The sequence below is a fragment of the Oncorhynchus clarkii genome, chromosome 29 (assembly GCF_045791955.1).
Source record: "Oncorhynchus clarkii lewisi isolate Uvic-CL-2024 chromosome 29, UVic_Ocla_1.0, whole genome shotgun sequence".
Classification (NCBI taxonomy): Eukaryota; Metazoa; Chordata; class Actinopteri; order Salmoniformes; family Salmonidae; genus Oncorhynchus; species Oncorhynchus clarkii.
The window spans coordinates 21,267,945-21,285,776 of record NC_092175.1 but is presented as its reverse complement, the minus strand read 5'-3'; the positions used below and the strand labels follow the sequence as shown (position 1 = coordinate 21,285,776).

The 17,832-nt window shown below is 43.2% G+C and overlaps 1 protein-coding gene across 1 annotated transcript in view; it reads right to left on the bottom strand.

Moving 5' to 3' along the window:
• Positions 1–2,270: 2,270 nt before the first annotated feature.
• LOC139388319 (zinc finger protein 618) overlaps positions 2,271–17,832 on the bottom strand; it is a 35,571-nt gene continuing 20,009 nt past the window's right edge. The window contains exons 5-13 of the mRNA XM_071134923.1: positions 11,134–11,223; positions 10,649–10,732; positions 9,681–9,770; positions 9,427–9,522; positions 8,471–8,548; positions 7,709–7,753; positions 6,889–6,966; positions 5,467–5,637; positions 2,271–4,512 (exon numbers count right to left, since the gene is read on the bottom strand). Coding sequence (XP_070991024.1) covers positions 2,909–4,512; positions 5,467–5,637; positions 6,889–6,966; positions 7,709–7,753; positions 8,471–8,548; positions 9,427–9,522; positions 9,681–9,770; positions 10,649–10,732; positions 11,134–11,223 — 2,336 coding nt within the window. The 3' untranslated portion in view covers positions 2,271–2,908. The remainder of the gene's footprint in view (positions 4,513–5,466; positions 5,638–6,888; positions 6,967–7,708; positions 7,754–8,470; positions 8,549–9,426; positions 9,523–9,680; positions 9,771–10,648; positions 10,733–11,133; positions 11,224–17,832) is intronic.

Sequence of the window (17,832 nt, the reverse complement as noted above, 5' to 3'; positions counted from 1 at the left end):
AAGAACTGTATACCTCGGATTATAAATCCACACCAACCCAGACTAAGTCCTTTCTAAAATAATTAAGAACACCTCTTCTATCAGAGGAAGCCACCTCACTGGGAGCCTAAATGTCTTTCAGTAAACTCAAAAGGACATGGGGGCTAGCATGATCACCTGGATGGGAGGGTATTCCTCCTGAGGTCTAGTACAATTTTGGGAATCAATTAGGTCCACTATTGCTCAAAATGATTAACACAGCTGTTCACAAAGGTTCATTTGGGAGAGATGTGAATACAGCACTAATTTCACTTCAATTAAAAAAAAAGGTAAGGATGCCTGCCAGTGTTCTTCCTATCTTTGATAAACACAAATATTAAACGTTTTTTCCAAGATGCTGTCGTCCCATCTCGAGACTTACCCAAATTGGCCCACATTAGTTTGTTTAAAAACATTTATCCTTGGATAACCTCCCTCGACTATTACATATCTTAGATGCTCCTTGGGCTGTATTCTCTCTCCATGCAGGAAAAGCTTTTGATAGGCCAGACATCTCTCTAAACTGAACAAAATCACAACGAGGGAAAGACGCAGGACTATCCCTACCAAACTTTAAATAGTATTTCCAGGCACCAGCATTTCAACCCATCCTAAATTGTTTTAGACATGATTATTTTTCCCCTTGGCTGAATAGAGAGAAACATTGTCTCCTATTGCCATGGAAGAGGTGGTCTTCACAGATATACCCCTTAAACAATGTCAAGTATGCTTTGGTCCCATTATAGCTCACACAATTTCTATTTTGCGCCAGTTGTTAAACAACGCAACTAGGAATCAAAATGGCATGCTCCAATATATCACAAGAGTGCCTTGCGATCTGTAGGGCAGCCTTTTGCATCCTCCCCAATGGTCCAAATTTGGAATCCGTACCTTTACCGATATCATGGACAGAAATGGTTTGAGAATATTCCAAGATTTGAGATATACACATTACCAGGCGACTCTTTTTTTTTTTATTTATTTTTTTACAACTTAGGTCAGCTATGCTGGCGTAAGAGGTCCCTTGGGAAACCCAACTACCGAACCATCGAATGATGGGACTAATAAATAAATTATCTGGGCTCTGGAAAGGACCGATCTCTATAATATATAAACAACTTGGAAAGCTCATTCTGAGCTAGCCATTAAAAAAAAGAATTGTTCGACAGATCTAATTGAATCTGACTAACGAACAGAACATGGAAAAATATGACCTACACAAACCATTCATTTATACGTTTTAAGTTTGTTCACAGACTGTATTTATCACCAAGGATGCGTTTTATGATAAAATTGGCCCCAACTCCCAACTGTTCACTGTGTCCCCTAAATCAGGTAGGCACATTTTTCAAATTATGTGGGAGTGCCCTGCAGTTAAATGTGCATCAATGTAAATATTCAATGCTTTGCATCTATTATGTTACTTAACAACGATAGCTCCTTGAACCTCTCAATAAGAGATGATTAACTGCTGGCAGGCAGCATTGCCGCAAAAAAAAGCTGTTGTGTCTTAGATGGCAATCACCTCACTCTCTCCCAATTCTCCAGTTGATACAGTTACTGTTAGAAGCTCTAACATCAGAATTATCCACAGCGAGAATGAATGGTGCTAATCAAGAAACAATTGAGGCCTGGACAAATATACTTGACTCTAAAGAATAATCTTAGCTAAAGCCTAATACATACAAATAAAATGTATAAAGCCCAACACATACAAAATAATAAATTATAATAAATTGGATAGATTGTCTATGTGTGCCATTCAGAGGGTGAATGGGCAAGACAACATTTTGAAGTGCCTTTGAACGGGGTGTGGTAGTAGGTGCCAGGCAAACCGGTTTGAGTGTGTCTAGAACTGCAACGCTGTTGTATTCACGCTCAACATTTTCCTGTGTGTGTCTCAAGAATGGTCCACCATCCAGAGGACATCCAGCCAACTTCACAACTGTGGAAAGCATTAGAGTCAACATGGGCCAGCATCCCTGTGGAATGCTTTCGACACCTCTGGTCACCTGGAGGGGGAGTGCTGACTGACGAGCAAACCTAGTTTCTAGGGTGGTGGGGAAACATGGTTTCCAGGTGTGGGGAGTTGGATGGAAACATGGTTTCCAGGTGTGGGGAGTTGGATGGAAACATGGTTTCCAGGTGTGGGGAGTTGGAGGGAAACATGGTTTCCAGGTGTGGGGAGTTGGAGGGAAACATGGTGTCTGGGTGGGGTTGGAGGCCCACTTCATTTAAGTTCTCTTTTCCTCTTTATATTGAATTTATTATTACTAAAATATATATAGCAATCAGGCCGACGAGTTCCTAATCACACCCACCCCAACCATCAAGTCATTCAGTATAGTCACTCAGTAACAATGTGCACTCCAATGGCACCATTGTCCAGAACGGATCTGATGCCAGGCCATACACAACCACCGAAGGCCAATCTTCCTCCTTTAGTCCTTCAAAGGGCTACTAAATCCAGACAACTACAAGCCATTGAAGAAATTGTAAAAAGACGGCAGTTTGATAACATAGTAAAGGCATGAAATTGACTTTGACACATAAGGGTCAGAAGTGATTCAGTGAAAGCGAGATCTTTAAGGGCCAAAGAATAACAGCGGTTACTAATAACAGCGGTTACTAGCTAGCACCAGACGCAACACCCCTTACTTACTATCCTTGTCATTTATCCTATCAATTTTAAAAGCAATTCAACCCCTGATAATACATTTTTTCTTTGTTGCATTTGGCACTAACCACAGTTTGATCAGCATCTTGAGAAGATCGCACTATGGGTTCCGCTATCCCGCTGTAGAAAGTCTGTGTAGTCATTGGTGGGTCGGTCTAGGACAGTTGAGCTATGGTCGTGGTTCGGTCAGCCTTATTGGTCGGACCGTAACATTCAGGCCATGTTGGAGCGCAGGAAGATGAGTTTGTTCATCTCCTCGGCGGTGACCTGCTGCCTCCTCTTCATGGCCAAGCTCTGTTCACAGACGCTCACACACTCGCTGCGGACACCCACCGCGGGCACGGCCAGCAGCCACAGTGCCAGGCGTGCCAGTCTGGGGTAGCGGTCGCCCACAGTGGTGCTCCAGTAGTGGAAGAGGTCTGGGTTGGTACCCTGGAGGAGCGGTTCAGCCAGATACTGGAACACCTCCTGTCTCACCTGGGTCTGGCATTCATCTGACGCCGTCTCACACGACGACACGGCTACTACCCCTCTGGCATTCACCCCACCCCTGGGGACGTCCACGCGGAGCCGTTTGAGTGTTGAGGGTCCATCCATATCCTCACCTCCGGATCCCCCACCGTCGCGGCCGTCTGTGGCCATCTCGCAGGCGTGGGCGATGATCTCCTCTTGCTGGTAGGCTGGGACAGGACGCAGCTTCAGCTGGGGGTCCAGCACCATGGCTACCTGGTGGGCTTTCTCCACCTTGAAGTTCTCCTTAAGAGCTTCCAGAAAGTAATGGCAGAGCTTGCTGGAGGTCCCCACTTCCCCAGCCTTGGAGGTGAACAGTTTCTCCAAGCGCAGGTAGACAGGTAGCACCTGTTGCAGGGTTGGCCTCCTCTGGCTGCTGAGTTCCAGGGCGGCCAGGCGCAGAGGGGCCAACAGGCAGGTCAGTGTCCCTAGAAGGTGCTTGTTGAGGCCCTGCAGTGTGGAAGCCGTGGCCTTGCTCCTCCCATACGCCTCGAAGATCTGCTCAAAGTGGGAGTGCACCTGAAGGAGGGCCTCAGCCATGCGGTCCCAGCAGGGAGGAGTGGGGCTGAGCCCAGGGGGAGTGGAGGGGTTAGACATGCCCTCATCCGTGGCGGCGCTGGTGGACAAGAGGCTGGTGGAAGCGGCGATGTCGTGGCAGGCAGCCAACAGCTCAGCCAGCTCGTGGAGCCCCCTTGCCTGCAAGCTGTGCTTCCCCAGCACCGCTTGAACCACAGCACTCAACGAGCACCCGGCACACCGCAGGCACACCTTTCTCCGCCCGCCTCCACCCAGCGGCAAGCCCCCCACCCCCACCCGCGGCTCAGTCACGTACACCGTGCGGATGTCTGACATGACGAACTCCGACAGCACGTTCTGTGTCCACTGGTGAACCTGCTCTGGTGCCTCCCTCAGGTCTGCCTCCTTGACGCCTAAAACATAGCGCTTGAGCCTGGACCCCTCCACCTGGTAGGCTGTCAGCACTAGGCAGGCATCAGGTCCCACTGTCTGGGAGTGGCAGGTGACAGCAATGCCCAGGTAGGAGTTGGAGCCTAGGGCGCAAGTCACCTTCACCTTGACCTGGTTGTACATGCGGGGAAGCTGGCGTAGGGCCAGAGAGCTCATGTTGCCCAGGGCATCACGGGTGGAGTAGGCACCGTGGCGGGCACCAGTGTCCACCAGGGTCTGGGCTAGCTTCAGGAAGTCCTTGCTGTTGAGCATGTTGAGCATGCCCAGGTCTGTACACATCACCCTCAGGAGACGCTCGGCTACCTGTTGCCTTTCCTTCTCCGGTAACCCACCACTGTTCTCTGTGGAGAGAGAGGAATGGGAGAGATGCAGTGAGAGTGAGGAGGAGAGAGGGAGAGGAGATGGGATAAAGAGAAAAATAGAGGAAAACTGTGGGAAAGGGAGGTAGAGATAGGAGAAAGAGTTTAAGCAAGAGAGATAAAGTATGTATTCATAGGTAGTGTGGCCAAAGTGTGTTTTTATAAGGGTGTCCAATCAAACACGCATATTTTGACAAGGGGGTAGAATAATCACGTCTCTATCATAATTCATTCAAAGGTTATTGGAGATTTGGCCAAAATGAAGGTGACTAAATCAATGGAGACCAGAGAAAAAAAAAAGGTCATTAATCAGGATTATGGCATTGCGTCAGCTAGGCTGGATGCTGTGCGAGAATGCTAACTGACAGGCTAACTGACAGGCTAACTGACAGGCTTACCATTGAACACATCATCTTTCTTCTGGAATCCGGAGGACATAAAACAATATAGAGGTAAGATGGATATTGATTTTGAGACGTCGTGCATTTTTATATTTTAGTATATGCTTTTCATATTAAATTCCTGTTCTGTTCAGAAGATTTCTTACAAAAACAAGCCTCTCTCTGACATGTCAACAGAGCACTGAGCATACTGCAAGCTTTTTACTTGCAAAGCCTTTTACATTTCATTTACATTGTGCCATGCTAATTTTGATTTTTGCGACCTGCAGAAACAACTTTGCAGACTACAACCACAACTTATAAAATCCTCAAAAGTTTCTGCAAAAGAAATGGCACCGCTCTGTCAACAGAGCTTGGTGCTTATCATCGGATTTATTAGGTTACGAAATACGAATCATGTTCTGGTAAAATGTATTTTATAACACAAGTGACATTTCATCACCATAGCACATTTTCAAGAGTGGGTGGAAACCCTGTTTATTCATAGGCAGCATTGACTATAACAGCGATATTGAATGATTCGTAGCCTACTCACGGTTGATGGAGTGTTTTCTCTGTGCAGCCTGGGATTGAGCCTGTATCTGGACTTGAACTATTTGAGCTTGGGCCTGATGCTGGGGCTGGGGGGACCTCCATAACTGGTCCTGTGAGGCTGGGCCCGGTGATGCCTTTGGAGACTCCCCTTTGGTATGCTTTTCATTATCAGCTGAGGGGAAACAGACAGAAGGTCGGTTAACTGTTAAGCTAGGGTTACAGTATCTAACCTCTACAAGCTACAGAGGGATAGCTAAAGGCTAATAGCTAAAGTGTTAGTAATTGGTTAATTGGGCCATATACACTGAACCAAAATATAAACGCAACATGTAAAGTGTTGGTCCCATTCAGGAGCTGAAATAAAATATAACAGAAATGTTTCATATGCACAAAAAGCTTGTGCACAAATTTGTTTACATCCCTGTTAGTGAGCATTTCTCCTTTGCCAAGATAATTCATCCACCTGACAGGTGTGGCAAATCAAGAAGCTGATTAAACAGCATGATCATTACACAGGTGCACCTTGTGCTGAGGACAATATTGGCCACTTTAAAATGAGCAGTTTTGCCACAACACAATGCCACAAATATCTCAAATTTTGAGGGAGTGGGCAATTGGCATGCTGACTTGCAGGAACGTCAAACAGAGCTGTTGACAGAAAAGTGAATGTTACTTTTTCTACCATAAGCTGCCTCCAATGTCGTTTTAGAGAATTTGGCAGTAAGTCCAACTGGCCTCACAACCGCAGACCACGTGTAACCAAGCCAGCCCAGGACCTCCACATCCGGCTTCTTCAACTGCGGGATTGTCTGAGGGGGTGCTGAGGAGTATTTATGTCTGTAATAAAGCCCTTTTTATGGTAAAAACCCTTTCGGATTGGCTGGGCCTGCCTTCCCAGTGGGTGGGCCTGGCTGCCAAGTGGGTGGGCCTGTGCCGTCCAAGTCCAACCCATGGATTAAGGCCTAATGAATGTATTTCAGTTGACCGATGACCTTTAATGAACTGCAGCGTATACTTCCAGAGGGTTAGCTAAAAGCTGAGGGTTAGCTAGTGGCTAACAGTTAGATGGGGTTAGTAAACAACCAATAATTAACCAAAAGAGTAGGTACACATAAAACTACAGGGGTGACAATGGTCATAACACAAATAAAGTGCATAATAAATGTAATATGTAAAACATTTGATGTGTGATATACAGCAGCTGTTTGTGTCAAACGATTCCAAAATGAAGGTGTAGTTTGAAAGAATATCAAAGTACTTTAAGAATCCAAAGTATCAAGCCATTAACAAGCGTAGAATTCAACTTCAACTTGGACTGAGACCAACTTGATCAAGCTGAAAGCTTGCCTCCCAGCCATTTGACGACTACACTCCATGAGTAGAGCCAGTCGGGTATATCTCCCTCTAGGTGCAGGTAACTCACCAGCGTGGGACTGCATGTGCTCCAGCAGGTTGTTGTAGAACTGGAACGGGATGCCACAGGCGCCACATGTGTAGGGTTCTAGAAACACAAGGCCCAGAATAAGGCTTCCCGTAGCATAAGAAAGAGCACATCCACTGTAGACCTGTCCAGTCTATTCCCGGTGCGTCGCTAGATCTAGGTCACTGCCGGCAAGTTTAATTTTACCGCATATAAAAATACAGGGACATGTTCAACCTACTTAATTTAATATTTTATTATCTATGTATGCCATTTAAGGGTGATTGAGTCTTCCTACCTAGTGACATTGTCGCTTTGTCTTTGGGGTTCTAGCAGCATTAGGTCCTGATTGTTGTGAGGCACTTTGTGGCTAATTTATTTGGTAAAAGATGTAGATAGAACTTCATTTGATTGCATAGGTTTTTCATGACATTTTCCCACCTGGCTTGTCAACTGTAACAGGTTATTGTTGAAGGGCACAGAATCATTATGCCCAGCTGGGGTAAAGTATGGGTCAGCAAAAAGTCCCTCATCTCATGTCATGACACCACTTAAAACAGTCATACAACACCTAGTCTCTTCCATTCGCCATGGATTAACCTGCCTAAATTCAACCCTTCACATCAAGTACTACAGGGTCACAAACACTGCCTAAATGGAGGTGCAAGTGTGACAAGCCCAAATGAACAGGGTAAAATGACAAGTAGGAAAATATCACTGGCAGCAGCTGTTTCTCATTATGGTCAAAATAAACTAAAAGGAGGGGGTGAAATTTGTTTGTGTTTGCAGGCAGGCAGGCAGGTAGAGAGAGGAGTGGACTCACTCTGTGACGCAGGGAACGAACCGGTCACCAGGGGGCTTGGAGTACCTGAGTGAGAGGAAGTGAGTGAGACTCAGACACACTACATTGGTTTTCAGATAAAAAAGTGTGCAAAAAAGTTTCTCTCCTCCCCTTGTGGATTTAAAAGCATTCGATTGATGTAGGCATTGGCAAGACTGAGGATGTTTCCACTACATTTCCTAGACCAATCCATTATTTTTGAATCCACAAGGGGGAGCAAATGAGTGTATACTTCAGGAAGCAGGGTAGAGAACCAGACTACAGCCTTGATTTGAATGTCGTTATATGCTTGGACTCTAAGCCAATGTTTCCCAACCCTGGTCCTCAAGTACCCCCAACCCTGGTCCTCAAGTACCCCCAACAGTACACTGTTTTGTTGTAGCCCTTGACAAACACTCTCAACACAAACTCATTCAACTCATTGAGGGTTTGATGATTAGTTGACAAGTTGAATCAGGTGTGCATGTCCAGAGTTCTAATAAAACGGTGTACTGTTGGGGGAACTCGAGGACATGGGTTGGGAAACACTGCACTAAGCCACCAACACTCACATTTCTGCCTGATTCACTCTCCATCTACCTCCATGTTCTACCCAAGTCTCAGTAAGAACACATCGTCTCCCTATGTATTGACATTCACAGCTAATGATTGGGAGAGTTGCCCAACTGAAAATATACTGCACTGTGCAGAGACGTTCATAAAATGCACAAGTATACTGCTAATGAGAAGCGCCTGAGTGCTCACCGCTTGAGTTCTGGGAACTGTTGGTGTCCACCAAGCTGGACTGGGTTTTGCTCTCTATTTTCCAACTGAAGGGACTGTCTGTGGAATATATCAAATCAAATTGTATTAGTCACATGCTTGGTAAACAACTGGTGTAGACTAACAGTGAAATGCTTACGGGCCCTTCCCAACAATGCAGAGAGAAAGAAAATAAAGAGAAATAATAGAAAAGTAACACACTAAATAAAAAAAAGTATGAATAAATACAATGTGTTAACTGACAACACCCAAAGAAAACCCAGGTTTCTTACTTGGTGAGTAAAAACTTGGTGAGTAAAAACAGTCCAGATACACACGCACACAAAAAAAAAAACTTTATTTTTGAGTGTAGACCTCTGACATGGGTGGCTACATAACGTATCATACAATAATGGTGGATAATGATACAATATCTGCTTTCTGAAGTCCATACCATTCTGATCCAGTGAAATGACCATCATGGGTACTGCATATCGAGTGTCACCTTGGGATGATTCATTGCTTTTTCGTCACCGGATTCAATAAAAAAGGGAATATTCACCCATAGCATTTGAATAAGAGTCCTACTACTCCTGTCCACCATCTCCTTTGACCCATTATTCTGTGCTAGAGGAGTGTGTCAAGCTTTAAATAGCTCTGCATAGACAGACTAGTCAGTAGAGACAGAGGAACTGATCAGGTGAGAGATATGACAGACAAGACGAGCGAGGGAGTGCTTCGGATCACAGCAGAGAAAGTTGAGACAAAACGATCTGTGGTAGGGAGGTTGTAGCCTTGCTTTACAGTGATATCAAAATGTTACATAACGACAGTTAGGGTTTGAACCTGCCCACTTCATTATAAACTCTCCGGTCCATTTTAAGGTCTAAAAGTTTACATATTTAAGTGCTTTGGTTGTCACTCTATATACATTCACATCCTAGCTCAGTTGTCCATACCGGTTTCTAGTTTAGTGGCACTGTACTTGCTGACGTCCATGTTTCCACCCACACTTCCACGTGACCGAGGCGACTTCATATTATCAAAGGACCAATCTGTGGGTAGAGAGTTGTGTCAGTACCATCAAATAAATAAGTGCCAACTTATCTACCTACTTTAACTGAACTGATGACCTAACACAGGTGATGAGAGTTTGGGAGGTTAGACTACAACAGATGACTAGTCCCTTCCGTAGACCTGTGAGATGACTTACTCGTTGGTTGGTGAAGAGCCACATGTTCCTGGTATGGGTTGAAGTACTTGTACTGCTTCCCACAGAACTCACACACGTAGCTCCCAGTTTCTGTGAGAGAAATTGACAAAAGTTACTCAAAATGTCACATTACTTGCATTCAATAAAAATAACTTCCTGTAATGATAGAAGAACAACATGTGTAGCATCTTTGGTGGTTCCCTGAAATGGTTTCCTTCATTTTCAGTACTGGGGAAATTGAGCCTGAATTATTCCCCAAATCTAATCATATTGTATTATGCTCATAATGGGATATAATCTACTAATATCTATCCTCAGAGCCAAATACATTGCATCCATGAGGTAAAGCGCTAAATGCTAAAACTAATAACATTGCCTTAACACACTGAAAAGGATGGATTTCAGATACTTAATCAACCACGTTGCAGTATACACTGACTGTACAAAACACAGATGATAGACTGACTAGGTGAAAGCTATGATCTCTTATTGACGTCACCTGTTAAATCCACTTCAAAATCAGTGTAGACGAAGGGGAGGTGACAGGTTAAAGAAGAATTTGTAGGCCTCGAGACAATTGAGACATGGAAGGTGTATGTGTGCCATTCAGAGGGTGAATGGGCAAGACAAAAGATTTAAGTGCCTTTAAACGGGGTATGGTAGTATGTGCCAGTTTTTCTCACGCAACAGTTTTCCATGTGTATCAAGAATGGTCCACCACCCAAAGGACATCCAGCCAACTTGACACAACTGTGGGAAGCATGGACCAGCATCCCTGTGGAACACTTTCGACACCTTGTAGTACATGCCCCCGACTAATTGAGGCTGTTCTGAGGGTGCAACTCAATATTAGGATGGTGTTCCTAATGTTTTGTACACTCAGTGTATATCTCGAACAGTATGGTGTGCCCAATAGCAAAACCCAAATCTGCCAAGCAACAGCAGACCAGCATGCAGCGCAGCCTTACTTGGTCCCATTTTCTGGAATGGTTCCACTTGCGGCTCCTCCTTGAGGTCTTCCACAGGTCCTAGAACCACCTGCTCATATGGGTCTGGGGGTAGAGGGGGAGACCGAGAGCGATATGGAGGAAGGGGTCAAGGGTACTTTCTTTAGAGCAGCAGTAGCCGTGGAAGTGAAGGTTCAATCAAATTGCTTAAGAGCTACAATTACATTATTATTACAAATATGAGCCCTGTGACTGGCTAGTTTCCTGTTTTAAGCATTTGAGATCTTCCTTTTACTAGGGACTTTACATGCTCAACTTCCAAGGAATTCAATAACAAAACCACAAACTTTTATGGAACTGCAAGTCAAGTCAACATCGCCACGGAGACAGAACAAGTTCCCATTTGAATTCAAAAACAGACACCGAAGAGAAAGGCCTAGTAGGAACAAAAAAATGGAAAGTAAAAGGAAGAGAAGAGAGAGTAGGTAGGTAGGTAAGTCCATTACCGTCAACAGCATGCAGGTCACGATGCTCCTGGAAGCAGCTGTAGTACTTGTATTTCTTCCCGCAGATGTCACAGGAGTAGCGGAAGCTATCTGCGGCACACACAACGATGTCACAACCCACTAGTCACTGCCTAGCTCACAGCAGTCATTTCTTTCAGTTCTCAATAAGGTATAAAAACAGTAAATGTTTTTTTTTTTTTCGTGTTGTTGGTCCGTCGACTTCGCTTTTGTGCAGTGTGGAATATTCCATGTCGTACAGGAAGAAGATTGTTTTTTTTGAGATGTGACCCATTCTCTTACTGGGAGAGATGTGACCTATTCTCTTACTGGGAGAGATGTGACCTATTCTCTTACTGGGAGAATTATCAAGGTGGTGTTGTGAAGAGAATGGTGCAGGTCGAAAACATATGGTTTGTAGCTACAGTGCCTTCAGAAAGTATTCACACCCTTGACTTTTTCCACATTTTGTTGTCTTACAGCCTGACTTTAAAATAGATTAAAATGTGATTTTGTCATCACTGGCCTACACAAAATACTCCATAATGTCAAAGTGGAATAGTGTTTTTAAGACATTTTTACAAATTAATAAAACATTTTAAAGCTGAAATGTCTTGAGTCAATAAGTATTACACTCCTTTGTTATGGCTAGCCTAAATGAGTATTAATGTGCTTAACAATTCACATAATAAGTTGCATGGACTCACTGTGTGTGCAATAAGTGTTTAACATGATATCTGAATGACTACCTCATCTCTGTACCCCACACATACAGATAATTGTAAGGTCCCTCAGTCAAGTAGTGAATTTCAAACACAGATTCAACCACAAAGACCAGGGAGCTTTTCCAATGCCAAAGAAGGGCACCTATTGGTAGATGGGTAAAAAAAAAAAAAAGAAGCAGACATTGAATATTCCTTTTAACTTGAAGTTATTTAGTTCACTTTGGATGGTATATCAATACACCCAGATCTAGAAAAGATACAGGAGTCCTTCCTAACTCAGTTGTCGGAAAGGAAGAAAACCACTCAGGAATTTAACCATGAGGCCAATGGTGACTTAAACAGTTATAGAGTAATGGCTGTGATTGGAAAAAAAACTAGGATGGAGCAACAGCATTGTAGTTACTCCACAATACTAACCTAACTAACGGACACAGTGAAGGAAGCCTGTAAAGAATACAAATATTTCTAAACATGCATCCGGTTTGCATTAAGGCACTAAAGTAAAACTACCAACAATGTGTCAAAGAAATTAACTTTATGTCCTGAATACAAAGCGTTGTGTTTGCCACAAAAATATCACAGAGGACAACTCTCCATATTGTTGGAAACTAATTGATTTGAGCACGTTTTACTATGTTTAAAATGATATAAGTGGCCTAGAAGTAGTGATTACAGTGTTATGGGGCGGCAGGTAGCGTAGTGGTTAGAGCATTGGGCCAGTAACTGAAAGGTTGCTGGATCGAATCCCCGAGCTGACAAGGTAAAAATCTGTTGTTCTGCCCCTGAACAAGGCAGTTAACCCGGTAGGCCGTCATTGTAAATAAGAATTTGTTCTTAACTGACTTGTGTAGTTAAAAGGTTAAATTATTTGTTTTAAATATGGGTTAGAGAGAATGATTGACACTGAACAAAAATATTAAATGCAACAATTTCAAAGATTTTTACTCGGTTACAGTTCATAAGGAAATCAGTCTTCCGGTACAGCTGGTGCTTTCATGCATGTTTCAGTGTTATTTGCCTCGAAGCGAGCATAGAAGTAGTTTAGCTCGTCCGGTAGGCTCGTGTCACTGGACAGCTCTCGGCTGTGCTTCCCTTTGTAGTCTGTAATGGTTTTCAGGCCCTGCCACATCCGACGAGCGTCAGAGCCAGTATAGTAAGACTCAATCTTAGTCCTGTATTGACGCTTTGCCTGTTTGATGGTTTGTCGGAGGGCTTAGGGAGATTTCTTATAATCTTCCGGGTTAGATTCCCGCTCCTTGAAAGTGGCAGCTCTAGCTTTTAGCTCAGTGCGGATGCTGCCTGTAATCCATGGTTTCTGGTTGGGGTATGTACGATAAAACAAAAAAAATAATCGTTGCGGGCACATATAATGTCTGCCTTCTGCTCTGGCGCCTCTGCAAAACAGTCCTGTAGCTTAGCATCTGCTTCATCTGACCACATTCTTATTGACTGAGTCACTGGGGCTTTCTGCTGTAGTTTTTGCTTGTAAGCACAAAATCAGGAGGATAAAATTATGGTCAGATTTGCCAAATGGAGGGCGAGGGAGAGCTTTGTATGCATCTCTGGGTGTGGAGTAAAGGTGGTCCAGAGTTATTTTCCCTCTGGTTGCACATTTAACATACTGATAGAAATGAGGTACTACTGATTTGAGTTTCTCTGCATTAAAGACCCCGGCCACTAGCAGCGCCACCTCTGGATGAGCGTTTTCATGTTTGGCCGTAAACAGCTCATAGTGCCAGCGGTGGTATATAGACAGCTACAAAAAATATAGATTTAAACGCTCTTGGGTAAATGGTGTGTTCTACAGCTTATCATGAGATACTCTACCTCAAAACCTTGAGACTTCCTTAGATTTCATGCCCCAGCTGTTGTTTACAAATATGTATAGGCCGCCGCCCCTTGTCTTACCAGAGGCTGCTGTTCTATCCTGCCGACAAATATTAAAACCCACCAGCTGTATGTTAATCATGTCGCCGTTCAGCCACGACTCTGTGAAACATAAGAGATTACAGTTTTTAATGTCCGTTTGTAGGTTATACATGCTCGTAGTTTGTCCATTTTATTATTGATTGATTGTACGTTGGCTAATAGGACCGATGGTAAAGGTAGATTACCCTCTCGGCAACGGATCCTTATAAGGCACCCGGAACTTTGTCCACGATACCTCTGTCTTTTCCTTTTATGAATGACGGGGATGAGGGCCCTGTCTGGATTAAAGTCATACTGACAACATTACCAACTAAAAGTTTTGAAGTCTACTTTATTCATTTTCAAAGTGTCCTTTTACACTGTACATTCATAAGCGCAAGATTTCTGAGCAGGCCTTCAAACCAAGCCAGGACCAGCAGAAACACAAGCCCCAACATTAGGTCCACTTACTACATGAGCAGCCATGGAAGCTCCATTATTCCACACTGTAGTTCCCCCAATCGGTTTTACAGCCTCTGCATACAAAACATCATGACTACTTCTATACAGTGCATTCAGAAAGTATTCAGTCCCTTTCCCTTTTTCCACATTTTGTTACATTACAGCCTTTAAAAAATTATCAATCTACACATAGTAGCAAAGCAAAAACAGGTTAAGATATCTTTGCAAGTGTATACAAATAAAAAACTGAAATACCTTATTTACCTAAGCATTCAGACCCTTTGATATGAGACTCATAATTGAGCTCGGGAGCATCCTGTTTCCATCTTGAGATGATTCACCAACTTGATTGGAGACCACCTGTGGTAAATTCAATTGATTTCACCTGATTTGGTAAGACACACACACAGACACACACTCAAAAGTTTGGGGTCACTAAGAAATGTCCTTGTTTCTAAACGAAAAGCACATTTTGTTGTTCGTTAAAATATCTTCAACTTGATCAACAGTGAAGACCCAACTCCAGGATGCTGGCCTTCTAGGCAGAGTTGCAAAGAAAAAGAAAAATCTCAGACTGGCCAATAAAAATAAACGATTAAGATAGACAAAAGAACACAGACACTAGACAAAGGAACTCTGCCTAGAAGGCCAGCATCCCGGAGTCGCTTATGGCCGTATACTGTTGACGTTGAGACTGGTGTTTGGAGTGTACTATTTACTGTAGCTGCCAGTTGAGGACTTGGTTTCTCAAACTAGACACTAAGGTACTTGTCCCCTTGCCTCCCACTCTTTCTATTCTGGTTAGAGCCAGTTTGCGCTGTTATGTGAAGGGAGTAGTACACAGCGTTGTGAGAACTTCAGTTTCTTGGCAATTTCTAGCATGGAATAGCCTTCATTTGTCAGAACAAGAATAGATTGACGAGTTTCAGAAGAAAGTCTTTGTTTCTGGCCATTTTGAGCCTGTAATCGAACCCACAAATGCTGATGCTCCAGATACTCAACTAGTCTAAAGAAGGCCAGTTTCATTGCTTCTTTAAATCAGAACAACAGTTTCCAGCTGTGCTAACATAATTGCAAAAAAGGTTTTCTAATGATCAATTAGCCTTTTAAAATGATAAATTTGGATTAGCTAACACAACGTGCCATTGGATCTCAGGAGTGATGGTTGCTGATAATGGGCCTCTGTATGCCCATGTAGATATTCCATTTAGCAGTTTCCAGCTACAATAGTCATTTACAACAACATTAACAATGTCTACACTGTATTTCGGATCAATTATGTTTTTTTTATTTTTTATTTTTTATACAAAAATGACAAAAAAAATGAGATTCTTTCAAAAACAACATTTCTAAGTGACTCCAAACTTTAGAACGGTAATGTCTATTTTTTTTTAACGAGGCAAGTCAGTTAAGAATACAGTGCCTTGCGAAAGTATTCGGCCCCCTTGAACTTTGCGACCTTTTGCCACATTTCAGGCTTCAAACAAAGATTTAAAACTGTATTTTTTTGTGAAGAATCAACAACAAGTGGGACACAATCATGAAGTGGAACAACATTTATTGGATATTTCAAACTTTTTTAACAAATCAAAAACTGAAAAATTGGGCGTGCAAAATTATTCAGCCCCCTTAAGTTAATACTTTGTAGCGCCACCTTTTGCTGCGATTACAGCTGTAAGTCGCTTGGGGTATGTCTCTATCAGTTTTGCACATCGAGAGACTGACATTTTTTCCCATTCCTCCTTGCAAAACAGCTCGAGCTCAGTGAGGTTGGATGGAGAGCATTTGTGAACAGCAATTTTCAGTTCTTTCCACAGATTCTCGATTGGATTCAGGTCTGGACTTTGACTTGGCCATTCTAACACCTGGATATGTTTATTTTTGAACCATTCCATTGTAGATTTTGCTTTATGTTTTGGATCATTGTCTTGTTGGAAGACAAATCTCTGTCCCAGTCTCAGGTCTTTTGCAGACTCCATCAGGTTTTCTTCCAGAATGGTCCTGTATTTGGCTCCATCCATCTTCCCATCAATTTTAACCATCTTCCCTGTCCCTGCTGAAGAAAAGCAGGCCCAAACCATGATGCTGCCACCACCATGTTTGACAGTGGGTATGGTGTGTTCAGGGTGATGAGCTGTGTTGCTTTTACGGCAAACATAACGTTTTGCATTGTTGCCAAAAAGTTCAATTTTGGTTTCATCTGACCAGAGCACCTTCTTCCACATGTTTGGTGTGTCTCCCAGGTGGCTTGTGGCAAACTTTAAAACAACACTTTTTATGGATATCTTTAAGAAATGGCTTTCTTCTTGCCACTCTTCCATAAAGGCCAGATTTGTGCAATATACGACTGATTGTTGTCCTATGGACAGAGTCTCCCACCTCAGCTGTAGATCTCTGCAGTTCATCCAGAGTGATCATGGGCCTCTTGGCTGCATCTCTGATCCGTCTTCTCCTTGTATGAGCTGAAAGTTTAGAGGGACGGCCAGGTCTTGGTAGATTTGCAGTGGACTGATACTCCTTCCATTTCAATATTATCGCTTGCACAGTGCTCCTTGGGATGTTTAAAGCTTGGGAAATCTTTTTGTATCCAAATCCGGCTTTAAACTTCTTCACAACAGTATCTCGAACCTGCCTGGTGTGTTCCTTGATCTTCATGATGCTCTCTGCGCTTTTAACGGACCTCTGAGACTATCACAGTGCAAGTGCATTTATACGGAGACTTGATTACACACAGGTGGATTGTATTTATCATCATTAGTCATTTAGGTCAACATTGGATCATTCAGAGATCCTCACTGAACTTCTGGAGAGAGTTTGCTGCACTGAAAGTAAAGGGGCTGAATAATTTTGCACGCCCAATTTTTCAGTTTTTGATTTGTTAAAAAAAAGTTTGAAATATCCAATAAATGTCGTTCCACTTCATGATTGTGTCCCACTTGTTGTTGATTCTTCACAAAAAAAATACAGTTTTATATCTTTATGTTTGAAGCCTGAAATGTGGCAAAAGGTTGCAAAGTTCAAGGGGGGCGAATACTTTCGCAAGGCACTGTAATTCTTATTTACAATGAAGACCTACACCGGCCAAACCCGGACGACGCTGGGTCAATTGTGTGCCACCCTATGGGACTCCCAACAACGGCAGGTTGTGATACAGCTTGGATTTGAAACAGGGTGTCTGTAGTGACGCCTCAAGCACTGAGATGCAGTGCCTTAAACCACTGCGCCACTCTGGAGCAAATATGGTCCCACAGTTAACAGTGCATATCAGAGCAAAAACCAAGCAATAAGTTCGAAGGAATTGTTTGTAGAGCTCCGAAACAGCATTGTGTCGAGGCACAGACCCGTGGAAGGGTATCAAAACCTTTCTGCAGCATTGAAGGTCCAAGAACACAGTGACCTCCATAATTCTTAAAAACGGAAGAAGTTTGGAACCACCAAGACTCATCGTAGAGCTGGCGGCCCGGTCAAACTGAGCAATCGGGGGAGAAGGGTCTGAATACTTATGTAAATGTGCTATCATTAAAAAAAAAATTTTTTATACATTTGTAAACATTTCTAAAAACCTGTTGGTTTTTAATACATTTTAGAATAAGGCTGTAACATAACA